Source organism: Phyllobates terribilis, unplaced genomic scaffold, assembly GCF_046119375.1.
Source record: "Phyllobates terribilis strain yellow unplaced genomic scaffold, ASM4611937v1 Scaffold_3__8_contigs__length_932513732, whole genome shotgun sequence".
NCBI lineage: Eukaryota > Metazoa > Chordata > Amphibia > Anura > Dendrobatidae > Phyllobates > Phyllobates terribilis.
The window spans coordinates 4,232,733-4,249,462 of NW_027362763.1; the positions used below are offsets into that span (position 1 = coordinate 4,232,733).

Genomic DNA, 16,730 nt, shown 5'->3' on the forward strand with positions numbered 1-16,730 from the left:
GATGGAACCATGTATACCAGGATTGGTGATGAGGGGTGCCATGCATACCAGGATTGGGGGTGAGGGGTGCCATGCATACCAGGATTGGGGGTGAGGGGTGCCACGTGTACCAAGATTGGGGATGAGCAGTGTCATGCGTACCAGGATTGGGGTGAGGGGTGTCATGCAAACCAGGACTGGGGATGAGGGGCCATGCATACCAGGATTGGGGATGAGGGGCTATGCATACCAGGATAGGATGGTGAGGACAGGATGGGGGCAGCACAAATATCAGGAGGGGGGCAGCACATATCAGCATGGGAGACCATATACCAATATTTCCATATTACGCCATTTCTAGATCAAAAAGCGGTATCTGGCAGATGCTATTTTGAAGGATTCATCATAAGTAAAAAAATAAATAAATAAAAAACAACTTCTGGTGAATGTCATGTGATTTTTTTTGTCCCCTCCATGATCAGGGTCACTTATGACAGTGCACAGAGGGTGGTATAATGCAGATTTATTGCAGATTTATGGCGTGTCACCTGGCTCTTCAGGGATGTTTTTTTTCTTTATTTTGGAGTAAAATGCGTTTACACATCGTCTATTCCCACATTCCAGTTCAGCAGGGGCCGATCCCTTCACACGTCTGTACAAGCTATTCTACAGCCGACATCGCAGCACTTCTGTCTGGGGCCGCACTCCCTGTCACCGCCGCATTCCGCTGGAGGGTAAGGTTCTTGGCATTTGACAATGGTGTACACCACTGGGCATTTCTTCTCTGGGACCTCTGCAATGAGGAGAAGAAGAAAGGTGAGATCAGAAGTCCATGTACAGAATGTGGACTCCACCGCCCCGACTCATCACGCACTTTTTCCAGAAATCTGATGAAAAATTGTGTAAAATGCTGCAAACATTTTGCAACTTTTGTGGATTTCGCCAGCTACAATAAATGTTGGAAAAGTGAATAAGATGGGGAGTGGACAAGCCTGACAACATTATCAGAATTTACTACACAAGTGTGGCAGATTACGACAGAGATGTCCATCGAGATGTGCACCAGCCCCGGCCAGCAGTAGATGTCAGGCGGTTGAAAGACACTCCATATTGGAACAAGTCATCTCCTTCTGACAGGATAGGTAATAACGGTTAGACCCCTGGTAATAGGGCGCTTGTATCCCCATCACAATGGAGCATGAGTGCGCACGCTTCTCTGCTGCCCCATTCCTTCTCTAGGGGTTTGGTGAGCGCTATAGTCATTTCTCGGGCAGCCCCATTGGGATTGAATGGAGTGGCGGTTGAGCATGGCCTCTGATGTGCCACTCTAATGGGGATAGTAATAATCTGGAGATCGGTGCAGGTCCCGGAGGTCAGATCCATCAATGTATAAATTATCACATACCCTGTGGAAAGGAGATAAAGGAGCAGCCTGGATGGAACAAGTCACCCCTCAGACACGACACCTCTTGAGATTCATAGATCAGAACATAGTTGTAGAGTTTTTATAGATTTTCACAGGTAATAACTCATCTCCACTAAGACTGTGTGCACATGATGCGGTTTTTAAGCATTTCTGCGGTGCTATGTCCGCCATGGAAACGCTTAAAAAATGCCTGCTGCAAGGTCTGTAATGTTCCCCAATGATAATCCTCGTGTGCTGTGCACATGTTGTGGAAAGTTCAGCTGTGGATTATCATTGCGGAAAAATCCGCAGCACAACCATTAATTTAGCGGAATCGCAGCGAGATCGCCAGCATTGACTTGCATTGAATCACATAATATCCGCATGACTACAAGTACACATGCGGATATCATGCGATTCAATGTGCGGATGGCACCCGGGTTTGGATAAGAGGAGACTCTCCTCCGGTCCCGGGTACCATAGTACCTGTAGTTAAAAAAAACCTTATATTCATCTTTCCGGTGCCCCCCGGTCTCCTCTAAGCTGCGCTGCTGTCTCCTCGGCTTCCGGCGGTGGTCTACAAGGACCTTCCATGATGTAATTTAGTCATGTGACGGTCACGCGATCACTGATGTCAGCAGTCAGGTCATGGTCGCATGACCATCACATGACTAAATGAAGTCATGGAAGGTCCTATTTAGAGCACCACGAGCCACCGAAGACAGCGGACGCATCGCTGAGGAGACCAGGGGCCATCGGAAGGTGAGTATAATGTTTTTTTTATTTTTTAACATTTGTATTCTTTTTTTAACTATTGATGCCGCATTTTCAGCATCGTAACTTGGTCACACTATGTAAATCCATGCTGGTTGCTGGTTGCATGGATTTATACAGTGTGACCAAGTTGTCAAGCACTTTTCCAATCGCTTGTCAACCCGCATGCAGAAATCGCATGTGCAAAACGCGTCACATCCGCATGTCCCTGGCAGGAAAAACGCATGTACAATCCGCATGAACAATCCGCATATACAATCCGCATGCACAATCCACATGCACAATCCGCATGCGTTTTTTTCTGCCAGGGAGATGCAGAAACTCTCAGGAAAATCCGGAGAATCGTGGGCACATACCGTTAGTGATTATGGCTTTCGTGCACTCTTGGCGGCACCATGGGGTGCAGCACTTCTGCTCTCCAAGGCAGTCTTTATCAGATTCACATAGAGGTGGGGGCATTGGAAGCTTGCACCGAGTGAGTGGAATGGGACAGGATCCAGGTTTTTCTGTAATGTCACAAAATTAATTGTAGTCACATCTGATATTCCATAATCTCATACTTATTTACCGTTACTGTATGGTGGAGAACCAGGGCTGAACCCCAAGAGAAGATCACCACAAACTAACGCCATTACTCCCTCCTGGTGTTGGGTCAGGCCAACGCTTCTCCCAGCCTAGGACAGAAGGAATGGGGCTGACCTCATTTTTATTCTCAGGTTCTCTTTATTTGCTACTTATTTGCTTCAGCTACTTTCAGCTTTTCTCCATATCTACCAGGCCTCCCATAGTATGGCCCGTAGTGGACCCTTGTACTGGTGATTGGGCTTCAGCAGCGATTGGTGACATTGCATTGAGGATGTTTTTTCCTGGACATTAGAATATATGGAGTGGTCAGTGGAGTCCAGAGGGATATCCAGGCTCTCCTCAGATCCATAAACCAAAGGTGAAATATCTATAGATAAGGGCACAGTAGAGACGAGCAAATACGTTCCAGTGCGATTGAATACTACTGGAGTTCTGTATCTGCCAAAATGCAGAATTTTTCTAATTCGCTGTGCTGCGGTGTCACTGGCCTCCATTTTTCTGAACCATAAAAGGCAATTAAAATATTAACCTATCCGACTCCTCCGTTCCTCACAGTCACCCATCCAGTCCTCATCGCATCTTCGGATTGCCGTCATGCTGAAATCCCAGTGCCTCAGACACTAGGCTGGAGCCTTTGAGTTTGATAGGCTGGATGGGTTCTGTGCAGGCATGCAAGGTCACCGCGTCAAGGAGTCCCGGCATCAATGACATCACGACGTGCGGTGTGACTTTTGTAGGCACATGCGTAGAACCCTACTGGGCCTGTCAGCCCTAGAAGCCCCAGCCGAGCATGAGAAACCCAGAGATTTCAGGATAACTGGTGGCAATCTGAAGATGTGATGAGGACCAGAAGGGTGACGGTAAGGAGTGGAGGATTCGGAGAGGTGAGTGGTGAGGTGAGCATGAGGAGCAACCCCAGATCATAGTAAGGGACATCAAATCTGTGGAGAATAACTTGATAGTGAATTGATTTTTCAGGGAAAATTTGCACAAAGGGGTGAATTAGAATTTTGCCTGATCCGCTCATCTGTTGGGCACAGGAATCAGATTCTTGCATAGCACAGAGGGTTTAGTATTTTACAGGCCATCATGAACCCTACAAGACATTCGTGGGTAGAATTTCCATTTAATCAGATGAAAGAATACAAATATATAAGATATAAAGTGATAACATGGACCGGGCCAGGTTTTGCCCCTGGTCGTTTGGTATAATCTATAATTTATAATTTTAGAGTAGTAAATCGAGATTAATCAAATTCATCTCAAATTTTACAAATGTCCCATATGTGTGATTTTCTTCCTACAAATCCAGCAGAACAACCGTCACTGCCGGATTGTAGAAGGCAGAGAAACGGGGAGAAAATAGTATTATGGTCACCAGTACGGCCACCGCAGGTCCCCTCATAGTCTTCCGCTGACTCCCTCCCTGGTCTCTTCTGTTCCTCCTGGGAGGCCATGTCCTTTTTTACACCTTCCTTCACTCTGCACCGGGCTCAGTAGGCTTCACAAGACTCATGTCATGATGTCTTGACGGTCACTCAGAACAAAGTGAAGGCAGACATGGAAGAGGACCTTGTCGGCTATGAAGACTGGAAGGGATCGGAGTATGAGGGAGCCAACGGAGGACCAGGTGTGAAACTACAATGGCAGGAAAGGTGACTGGCAAAAGGGTGTTTGCTTATTTTTTAACCACTCCTTATATTATGCTCTAAGTTCTTGGAGACCCCACAATATAATCAGGCACATTCATTTGACATTATATGATTTCACTGCCATTTTCATTAAACTGGTGGTTCAAATTAATCATTAATCATGGAGTAAGTGTGAGCTGGAGAAGGTCATATTTACTGCTCTTCACTTTCTGGCACTGCAGGATGTTTCCACGGGACAGGCAGCACTTCTCCTCCGGCAGGCAGTCGGAGTCTCGGCTGCACAGGGTCTTATTGAGGTGGGAACAGGACAAGTCCTGGAGTCCGGTGGGGCAAACGCCCGGGTGTTCTGCAGATATAAAAAGTACAAGACGTGTCACCCATGGCTCCATGCTGCACAACGACGGGCCTTCTGTGGAATGAGTTGACGTTTTGCTTGGTAGCATTTTGGGCACCACTTCTGCCATGACAGTTGGGGAGATTGGCTGAAAGAGGGAGTCACGTCCCTCTGTCTAAACCTTTAAATGGACATCTAAGGGGTCAAACTGCATGGACGGCCAAGGACACAAATCCCTGCAGCAGGAATTATCTGTGTGCACCAGCCCACCCCAGCCTCTGATTGTGGGGTCCGGAGGTGATGAGCATGACACATATTCATCATGGAGCACAAAACAGCAAACCCTAATGATAGATGTATACAACCATGGAGCGATATAGGGTCAACCGCTTCCTGACATTGGGCTTAATAGTATGCACTACGTAGGGTTAAGTCGACCAGGTCAGATTGCTGCTGTTTAACCATTTAAGTCACCAATGGTGGCACCTTCCCACCTGCTGGGTTTCCCTGTACCTCCACCCTCCTCTTCTTTTATTAACATAGAGATAGAAACGTTCTGAGATAATTGGAAAAGAAGCCGGTGTGAATGTGTACTTAAATGTTTGTCCGCCATGATGCATTGAGCACCTCTACTTGGTTTAAATAGCCATTCGGTGCTGACAGAGCCCTTTAAATGCCGCTACCGCGATGTGACCGCAGGATGACAATGAGTTGTCAACAACGATGCGGCTGGAGCAGAACGTCATTTTCTTTTTATACCGCAGTTCCGTATTATTACAGCGCATGCACGCAATCAGACAATCGCAGGGTTAAGTCCCATAAAAGACTAAAATATAAAAGGAAAATACAATTTTAAAGTAAAACAAATCCCAAAGTTAGATACCCCTTCCCTTCTCCCATCTATGAAAAATGGTGTATTTCACCGATTTAATTCTAATCAAAATATAAAGCTAAACTAAATGCCATAAGGAGAAAAGAAAGACGTGCGGAAAAAAAAGAAATCAAAGCATTGCACTACAAATTGGCATCAGTAAAATCTTCTGTCCCCCCCCCCACAGAGCTCCGATGGAAATAAAAAATCCCTACAGGTCTCAACATGGTGACAAATAGCGATGGCCTTCATGACAGAAACTGTCCGCCAGCCAAAGGACAGCATCTGTGTGACGCGCACAGTACAGGAGGCCCTGCAGAAGATGACTCTGGAGGAGGACATCGAGGCCTTCCTGGTGGTCTTTGAGAGAGTGGGAAACAGGGAGAATCTGCCCCCAGAGCAATGGGCAGAGGTCCTGCATCCATACCTGATGATGGAGCTGCAGGAAGACTACTATGACCTCGCACTACAGGATGCCAAAGAATACGGCAAGCCGAAGGTGAAGATTTTGTCATGTTTGGGTGTAACCCAGTCCAGCACGGCGCAACAGGTGCACCTGTGGCGCCCCTGAGGGTTCAGTCGCCACAGAGGTACTGCACCTTACCCAGAGGTGTGGTGTCTCCCTTCTCTCAGGTAAGGAGGGAGTGCTGCACGGAACCCCAAAACACCTGCATAAAACACTACACTGCTCCAGGCCGGCTGGAGGGGAAACATGTAGAGAGCAGCTGCTGAGCCCTGACCCTGGCTGGAGTGGGGGGAACCCAAAGGTAGGGGGAACAAGTAGTGGGTGTGGGTGGAGGAAGTAGTTATAGGGAGCACTTTAGTAGTAGTATAAATAGGGAAGCCATCTTAGGGTGGCAGATGAGAGTGAGGTTCAGTAGTGGTGTGAGTTCTAGGGAGCTGTTCAGAAGAACAGCTAGGGACTGTTCAGAAGAACAGTCCGGGAGCAGAGACTCATTAGGAGATCTGCTCCACAGGTAGGGCCTAGCGTCAGAGGCCCAGGGGGGGAGCAGGGAGTAGGCTCCGTTCTACCGAAAGGATCCCAGGGGGGTACGACCCGCATCTGTCAGAAGACAGAGGGATCGTTGCGGCATTCTAATCCCCAGGAGGGTCAAGTGGGTCCTGGATCCGACGTACAGGAAGGACTTCAGAGCACCCGAGCGGGATTGAGAGTGGGCAGTGCAGAACTGGAGGGAGAAGGACCTAGTGAGAAGATGGTCAAAATAGGAACACGAGAAAGTGGGGTTCTGCCAGGTATTCCCAAGTCGCCTGAGGAAGGATTGAACCCCTGCCCGGTGAATGCAGCGCGACGCGGGAGGCCTTTACCTGTATAGTGCACCTGTGAAGTGTCTTAAGAACTGTGAGTAAAAATCTCGGATGACTGCACTGTACTGCCTCCGTCCATTATTCATTGGCGCCATCGGTCCCCCTGCACCACAACGCCCAGCGCACCCATGCTACATCACTTCACTGCCCTGATGCCTGCTCCACCTGTGGGGAGAAGTTCCATCACAAGCTGCCCTAACATCTGCCTCAGCGGACTGTTGCAGCGCTGGTGATCCTCACCAGACACCACAGGTGGCGTCACAAACTTTCTAAAATCCCCTAAAAATAAATCCCCTTTTGCACTGACCACCCTGGGTCACGGACCGGGCCAGCCACCAAGATATCCCCCGCCAACCGGCATCAAGGGGCCCGGCTGCCGAGTACCCCACGGCCCTGGGGGGCGCGTCACACCGCAAGGATAAGCCACCCCGGTCCCAGATGTTTGACCTGTTACACCTGGTCCAGAAATGGCTGCAGCCTGAGACACAAGGACGATTCCAGGTGGCAGAAAGCAAAGGAAGAGAGTCCGGAGCTTCTGCTGGAGGTGGTCTGTAGATCTGGGTTCTGTATAGCGGGGCAGTTGGGTTGGTCGGCCTAATGTTCTCCCTGAGGACATTCAGATTCTGCCCCATGCGCCTAAGCTACAAACAGCTGTCCCGTGGTGACTACCAGCCTTTCCTGTATCTGGCCTTACCTTGTTCTGGAGCCACACATTTCAGTCCTTTCTGTTGGCAGCATTTCTTGTTCCTGGAGCAGTCGCTGTCCTTCGTACACGCCTTTCCAATGATTTTCTTCTTTGGTGCTGGACATTGTCCGGGCTTCACTAGAAGAGACAGAGCAGCCTCCGGTAAGACAGAGCTCCACGTAATGGTCTGACTACAGTATAGTAAATCTCATTTCTGGTAGATTCTCATTCCAGCCCGCCCCATACCTGTGCTGCTGCGGCTCCTCTTTCCTCTCCCTCTTCCAATGACTGCTGCCACTGACTAAGCTCCATGCGGGGGGTACGTGACACATAAAGTACGGTAATGATGTGTGGTTCATCCAACATGACCACGTGGGGTCAAATCAGCAGCAACATCCACTGGAGGACTGGAGAGAGGAGTAGAGTCGCCTTTGGGTGGATTCATTGTCATCTGGATATTTAGAGAAATTCACATTGGATTTGATTAGTTAACTATCAATTTGCTCATCTCTATCTCTGACCCATCATCTGCACATCACACGGCTTCACCTGAATACTGAGATAATTGGCCCTGGTTGTCATTGTCATATCTCCTGTATGGAGCAGATCACATTCCACCTGGTGGCCCCAGGAACATCTCATAACTCTACAGTCCTCATCTGTGCTGAGCGTGGGGATCCCCAACTATAGGAAGAGGAACTCCCAGCATAACCTCATTGGATCAGTAGAAAATATCAGCACACCTATTAATTAATGATTAAAAGGACCCATAACATTAGCCTTTATTGATTCAGGCCTTCATTTATTCTCAGACTCCTGAAATGCACTGATGGTGAGGGGCACATGTTTTATTTTCCACTCTTAAGAATCTGTCATAGATGTTCTCCTCTACACAGCCTATATGATTCCCCTCCACCTTCTGCAATCTCTGCGCTTTCCTCCTTATCGACAGGTATCTTATCTGCCCTCCATGAGCATGCAGATGCTTTCCTCTCTCCTCATACTGCCATTTGGGAACAATGATGCAAGACTCATGACCGCTGAAGCTACAGTTGGCTGTACCGGTCATGTGACAGCTGCTTATATATATGAGTGATATCTCTGGATTGAATGGAAAAGCTTTTTTTTAAATCACATCTACCACTTCAAGATGAGCAGCACAATAATAAAAAATCACTAGAAATCAGCAAATTGATTTGCAGGACCCTTGTTGAGTGACAGTGTCAGCAGTCTTGCTGCAGAATGAGAGCTGTGAGAACCGCCTTCTGCCTGCAGGGAGCGCCATTGTCTCTTTGATTTATAGGTCCAGTGTGACATCTTCATTGAGGCGTAAAGCACACATGACATCATTCTGGGCCTTCTAATCAGGACAGACCCACACAGGATGGTGGTCTGACAGGATTCTTTCTGGCGGCCTGTTGATCAGAGTCCAGCAGCCTGTTGATCAGAGTCTGGCAGCCTGTTGATCAGAGTCGGGCAGCCTGTTGATCAGAGTCTGGCAGCCTGTTGATCAGAGTCTGGCGGCCTATTGATCAGAGTTTGGCAGCCTGTTGATCAGAGTCTGGCGGCCTATTGATCAGAGTTTGTCAGCCTGTTGATCAGAGTCTGGGGGCCTGTTGATCAGAGTCTGGCAGCCTGCTGATCAGAGTCTGGCAGCCTGCTGATCAGAGTCTGGCAGCCTGTTGATCAGAGTCTGGCAGCCTGTTGATCAAAGTCTGGAAGCCTGTTGATCAAAGTCTGGAAGCCTGTTGATCAGAGTCTGGCAGCCTGTTGATCAGAGTCTGGGGGCCTGTTGATCAGAGTCCAGCAGCCTGTTGATCAAAATCCAGCAGCCTGTTGATCAGAGTCTGGCGGCCTATTGATCAGAGTCTGACAGCCTGTTGATCAGAGTCTGGGGGCCTGTTGATCAGAGTCTGTCAGCCTGTTGATCAGAGTCTGGCGGCCTGTTTATCAGAGTCTGGCGGACTGTTGATCAGAGTCTGGCGGACTGTTTATCAGAGTCTGGTGGACTGTTGATCAGAGTCTGGCGGCCTATTGATCAGAGTCTGGTGGCCTATTGATCAGAGTCTGGTGGCCTGTTGATCAGAGTCTGGGGGCCTGTTGATCAGAGTCTGGCAGCCTGCTGATCAGAGTCTGGAAGCCTGCTGATCAGAGTCTGGCGGCCTGTTGATCAGAGTCTGGCGGCCTGTTTATCAGAGTCTGGTGGACGGTTGATCAGAGTCTGGTGGACTGTTGATCAGAGTCTGGTGGACTGTTGATCAGAGTCTGGCGGCCTGTTGATCAGAGTCTGGCGGCCTGCTGATCAGAGTCTGGCAGCCTGTTGATCAGAGTCTGGCGGCCTATTGATCAGAGTTTGGCGGCCTGTTGATCAGAGTCTGGGGGCCTGTTGATCAGAGTATGGCAGCCTGTTAATCAGAGTCTGGCAGCCTGTTAATCAGAGTCTGGCAGCCTGTTGATCAGAGTATGGAAGCCTGTTGATCAGAGTCTGGCAGCCTGTTGATCAGAGTCTGGCAGCCTGTTGATCAAAGTCTGGTAGCCTGTTGATCAGAGTCTGGGGGCCTGTTGATCAGAGTCTGGCGACCTATTGATCAGAGTCTGGAAGCCTGTTGATCAGAGTCTGGCAGCCTGTTGATCAGATTCTGCTGACATCCCTAACATCTATGAAGATAAAATTGCAGAACAATGATGTGATGAGACCTTATGTGGTGCATCATACTATGTCAACTCCCAGTGTAGCGTTATCAGTCAAAGGCCAAATTATAGAGGGGCAGAGTTACCCCCACAGATCTATCCAGCTCTTGTCAGGTGCTCTCAGCAGCACAGGAGTATTACGATTTCACTGTCTTTGGCTCATTTTGTTTTATTTTTTATTTTCTTCCTTCTTCTTCCCTTCTCCTTTTCTTTCCCTGTGCATCTCCACAAACCTGTAAGTCATTGTCCCGTTGACAACATATGTTATCTATCCACAATACTTGCCAGGAAGTGTGATCCCATCACAGCAGCCATGTTCCTCACCTGTCACTGTTGGGGTGCACTGATATCGGCAGTTAGAAAAGCAGCACCGCTCGGTTCCTTGGCACTGACTATCGCTGTGGCACTCATACGGCAGGGGCTTGACATAGATACATCTCGAATCGTCGAAACACGGACAGGGGTTCCGTTTAGCTGCAGAGAGACAACAGACAAGAATTATTGCTGTAGGAGATGATGGATTATCATTTCTTAACCCCCACCTAATAATGAAAATCTCATTTAATACTGCCCCCTGTGGTCACCATTAGTACTGTAACTATAATACTGACCTCTGTAGTCTCCATTAAAAACTGTGATCCAATCAAATATTCCACCTTTGGTCACAACTGGTAACTAATCTAAACCAATATGGCCTCCTAGGGTTATCACAGGTCATTCCATAAAATGATTCCCCTCCACCTTCTGCAATCTCTGCGCTTTCCTCCTGATCTGCAGGTATCTGATCTGCCCTCCATGAGCACGTAGATGCTTTCCTCTCACCTTATACTGTCATTTGGGAACAATGATGCAAGACTCATGACCACTGAAGCTACAGTTGGCTGTACAGGTCATGTGACAGTTGCTTATATATATATATATATATATATATATATATATATATGAGTGATATCTCTGGATTGTATGGAAAAGCTGAGGAGACTTTTTTTTTTAATCACATAAAATTCTGACCTCTTAGTAAAAGTTTCTCTGGATATAAGAAGCCCCCCACTCAATGCCGGGACCCTTATTTTCTTGTATTTACCTTGTATAGGAAGCAGGCAGCGCTGGTTACAGCCCGAGTAGCAGCATTTCTTCATCCCGTTGCAGTCTTTGTCTTTGTAGCATTCTGGCTTGACCTTAATTAGGGGATTACAGGTGGGGTAGTCCACGTCCGCGGGGCAAGTCCCCGGCTTCTCTGGAAACTTTCCTAAACCAGAGGCATGAAACAGTGAGAGTCTGACATTTTACTGACACCATTTTGGGTTTCATATAGAAATACTACTGAAAACTCATCAGAACTTTGGTGTCGTGGTCACATAAGCCAAGTCATGGGGCTGAGCAGAAAGTGGGCGAGAGACGCCAACAGGCCAAAATGGCAACTAAGAGCCACCGGGATAGAGCTCACATTCTCTACAATGGACCTGATTAGTAAGTGCGCCCCAATGTATCATTCTAATTATTATTGTTCTTTTGGGAGGCGGTGTTGTTACATTGTTCTAGTGGGGTTGCCCCCACATCCATTGTGAGGATTTTATAAGGTCTTATTTTTTTTTAGTTTTAGTAATATTAGATGGAACATAAGATTTTTTTAATTACTTTATTCCATTTTTGGGATGATGAATGCGAAACAGAAAATTTTTGGATTGTCCAAAAATTACAAAAATTCCCTGGGAGGGATGAGAAGGGAGATCATTGTATACGAAGCCGCTATCATTGAGGTTAGTTATTAGGCTGGAAAAAAGTTTTTTTGTTATTTTTTTTTTACTTAGAATTATCTATAAACTTTGATGTTTTTTTTTTTTTAAGTTTTAATCCCACAATAGATAATATATTAGACTATAATATTCCTGCACAATACATGACAAGAAGAGGATTAAAGTAAAAGGGAAGCGACGAGGAAATCATAAAATCATACAAGAGGGAGGTCACAGGCAAATAATACAAGAGGGTGGAGACAAGGAAATAATACAAGAGGGAGGTGACAAGGAACTAATACAAGAGGGAGGTGACAGGGAAATAATGCAAGAGGGTGGAGACAAGGAAATAATAGAAGAGGGAGGTGACAGGGAAATAATACAAGATGGAGGTGACGGAAAAAATACAAGAGGGTGGTGACAAGGAAATCATACAAGATGGAGGTGACGGAAATAATACAAGAGGGAGGTGACAAGGAACTAATACAAGAGGGAGGTGACAGGGAAATAATACAAGAGGGAGGTGACAAGGAACTAATACAAGAGGGAGGTGACAGGGAAATAATACAAGAGGGTGGAGACAAGGAAATAATAGAAGATGGAGGTGACGGAAATAATACAAGATGGAGGTGACGGAAAAAATACAAGAGGGTGGTGACAAGGAAATCATACAAGATGGAGGTGACGGAAATAATACAAGAGGGAGGTGACAAGGAAATAATAGAAGAGGGTGGTGACAGGGAAATAATACAAGATGGAGGTGACGGAAATAATACAAGATGGAGGTGACGGAAAAAATACAAGAGGGTGGTGACAAGGAAATCGTACAAGATGGAGGTGACGGAAATAATACAAGAGGGAGGTGACAAGGAAATAATACAAGATGGAGGTGACAAGGAAATAATACAAGATGGAGGTGACAGGGAAATAATACAAGATGGAGGTGACAGGGAAATAATACAAGATGGAGGTGACGGAAATAATGCAAGATGGAGGTGACAAGGAAATAATACAAGATGGAGGTGACAAGGAAATAATACAAGATGGAGGTGACGGAAATAATACAAGAGGGAAGAAACAAGGAAATAATACAAGAGTGAGGTGACAGGGAAATAATACAAGAGGGTGGTGACAAGGAAATAATACAAGATGGAGGTGACAAGGAAATAATACAAGATGGAGGTGACGGAAATAATACAAGAGGGAGGTGACAGGGAAATAATACAAGAGGGAGGAGATGAGGAAATAATACAAGAGGGAAGAGACAAGGAAATAAGACAAGAGGGAGGTGACAAGGAAATAATACAAGAGGGAGGTGACAGGGAAATAATACAAGATGGAGGTGACAGGGAAATAATACAAGAGGGAGGTGACAGGGAAATAATAGAAGAGGGTGGTGACAGGGAAATAATACAAGATGGAGGTGACGGAAATAATACAAGATGGAGGTGACAAGGAAATAATACAAGAGGGTGGAGACAAGAAAATAATACAAGATGGAGGTGACAGAAATAATACAAGAGGGAGGTGACAAGGAAATAATACAAGATGGAGGTGACAAGGAAATAATACAAGATGGAGGTGACAGGGAAATAATACAAGATGGAGGTGACGGAAATAATACAAGAGGGTGGTGACAAGGAAATAATACAAGATGGAGGTGACAAGGAAATAATACAAGATGGAGGTGACGGAAATAATACAAGAGGGAAGAAACAAGGAAATAATACAAGAGGGAGGTGACGGAAATAATACAAGAGGGTGGTGACAAGGAAATAATACAAGATGGAGGTGACGGAAATAATACAAGATGGAGGTGACAGGGAAATAATACAAGATGGAGGTGACGGAAATAATACAATAGGGAGGTGACAAGGAAATAATACAAGATGGAGGTGACGGAAATAATACAAGAGGGAGGTGACAAGGAAATAATACAAGATGGAGGTGACGGAAATAATACAAGAGGGTGGTGACAAGGAGATAATACAAGGGGGAGGAGACAACAAAATAATACAAGAAGGTGGTGACAAGGAAATAATACAAGAGGGAGGTGACAAGGAAATAATTCAAGAGGGTGGTGACAAGGAAATAATACAAGGGGGAGGAGACAAGAAAATAATACAAGAGGGAGGTGACAGGGAAATACTACAAGAGGGTGGTGACAAGGAAATAATACAAGAGGGTGGTGACAAGGAAATAATACAAGAGGGAAGAAACAAGGAAATAATACAAGAGGGAGGTGACAAGGAAATAATACAAGATGGAGGTGACGGAAATAATACAAGAGGGAGGTGACAGGGAAATAATACAAGATGGAGGTGACGGAAATAATACAAGAGGGTGGTGACAAGGAAATAATACAAGATGGAGGTGACAAGGAAATAATACAAGATGGAGGTGCCGGAAATAATACAAGAGGGTGGTGACAAGGAAATAATACAAGGGGGAGGAGACAAGAAAATAATACAAGAAGGTGGTGACAAGGAAATAATGCAAGAGGGAGGTGACCAGGAAATAATTCAAGAGGGTGGTAATAAAAAAATTATATAACAGAGAGGCGATGAGAAAATAATACAAGAGGGAGGAGACGAGGAAATAATACAAGAGGGTGGTGACAAGGAAATAATACAAGGGGGAGGAGACAATAAAATAATACAAGAGGGTGGTGACAAGGAAATAACACAAGAGTGAGGTGACAAGGAAATAATACAAGAGGGAGGTGACAAGGAAATAATACAAGAGGGTGGTGACAAGGAAATAACACAAGGTGGAGGAGACAAGAAAATAAGACAAGAGGGAGGTGACAGGGAAATACTACAAGAGGGTGGTGACAAGGAAATAATACAAGAGGGTGGTGACAAGGAAATAATACAAGAGGGAAGAAACAAGGAAATAATACAAGAGGGGGGTGACAGGGAAATAATAGAGGAGGGTGGTGACAAGGAAATAATACAAGAGGGAGGAGACAAGGAAATAATTCAAGAGGGTGGTAATAAAAATATAATATAACAGGGAGGCGATGAGAAAATAATACAAGAGGGAGGAGATGAGGAAATGATACAAGAAGGACGAGACGAGGCATTCAATAATTATAGGAAAAAAATGTGTAAAACTGAAATCAAGGCAGCAAAGATTGAGCCAGAGACTCATCAAAGAAAGTAAAAATAATACTGAAATATTCTTGAACTACAGAAGCAGTAAGAAACTGAGGAATGACAGTGTAGCCCCCGTAAAAAATAGTCTGGGTGAAATGATGGAAGAGAATGCCAAGAGTGTGCAAAGCAGTCATCAAAGCAAAAGGTGGCTACTGTGAAGACCCTAGAATATAAGACATATTTTCAGTGGTTTCACACTTTTTTGTTAAGTATATAATTCCACATGTGGTAATTCATAGTTTTGATGCCTTCAGTGTGAATGTACAATTTTCATAGTCATGAAAATACAGAAAAATCTTTAAATGAGAAGGTGTGTCCAAACTTTTGGTCTGTACTGTACGTGTATTTCTCTAGTTTGGCATTGTGACACTTTATGGAGCATTTTGCACAGGAGAAAGGAGCTGACGTTCCCTATAGGGACTTGGGATCCTCAGCTCTTGGCCATAGTGTCGATCGGTTACAAAGAACAACTTTTGTTCTGGAAGAACTATTGAAATGAATGGGCCATTGTGTAATACTTCATTTCCCCTGTGGTGGCGCTGCAGGGAACATTAATAATTTCTGCACATTGCCTCCCAGATTGCAGCTCACCATCATTAATCCCAGCAGGAGATCTGCGTAATGTCACAGGACTCTTATAGGAGGAGAATCATTTTAAGCAAAATGGAGACATTGAACAAAACAGAAGCATAGTTTCAATGTCATCACCCCCGTAGACAAGTCTGGAGCCAATGGATAAGATGTATAGTCCAGGGAGCCTGCATGCACTTTGGGTACTCACCAGGTTTAGCCAATCCTTCATCTGTATCAGGTCCCACTACGGTGGTGTCTGAGTAGTGGTCCGTTACTACTGAAGAGCTCACAAAGCTGGAGGCGAGCAGCAGGACGAGGCCGGTCACTGGAGACATGGTGGAAAGCTGGAGACATTGAGATGTTCATTAGGTGTCTGGTATATATACCAATTATACAAGGAAGGAGGAAGGGAGGAAGATGGAAGAACCTGTTCAGGGACAATGCAGAATTTCACAAGAGTCTGTCCAGGTTCTCACAATGTTCTGCAGACGGCACCTACTAATGACTCCAGAATGTAGCTGGAGGGGTGAGAATACGTGAACAGGTCTACATCATTCAATCTGCTTACCGGGCTCTCATCAAGGCCCTCATGATTCACGTAACCCTGTGCTATGTAAGATCATGCGATGGCGTGGTGGCTGATCCCTGCTACTTGCCCTCGTGTCATCTCAGGATTGATGGGTGACAAGTTGTTGTGATGTGAGGATAGTAACAGGAAGGGTTTCTTGGAGAACTTGTAATCTTAGATCATGAAAGATGATGACAAGAGCTGGGGTTTGGGAAAGAAGGAAGATAATTCTATTCAAGTCCTGCATGTTGGATCAAAACATTAAGATCACATCCACCAAATATTGTATGTAAGTTGTTAAGGGTCCGGGTGGTGGAACCCCTGTGCTGTGATACAAGGAGGGACCAGAGGGGCGTAACTAAGTGCCTACCCGAACCGACCCTGGCCACATGG

At 45.9% G+C, this 16,730-nt stretch overlaps 1 protein-coding gene across 1 annotated transcript; it reads right to left on the reverse strand.

Annotated features, from left to right (window-relative positions):
- Positions 1 to 487: 487 nt before the first annotated feature.
- On the reverse strand, positions 488 to 16,169 carry LOC141258656 (uncharacterized). Its single transcript, XM_073673612.1, has 7 exons — positions 15,978 to 16,169; positions 11,387 to 11,551; positions 10,627 to 10,776; positions 7,621 to 7,749; positions 4,592 to 4,741; positions 2,515 to 2,664; positions 488 to 772 (listed from the first exon to the last, which is right to left on the reverse strand). Exons 1-7 carry the CDS (start codon positions 16,102 to 16,104, stop codon positions 624 to 626), a joined length of 1,020 nt encoding a protein of 339 aa, XP_073529713.1. The 5' UTR covers positions 16,105 to 16,169; the 3' UTR covers positions 488 to 623.
- Between the last annotated feature and the right edge of the window lie 561 nt (positions 16,170 to 16,730).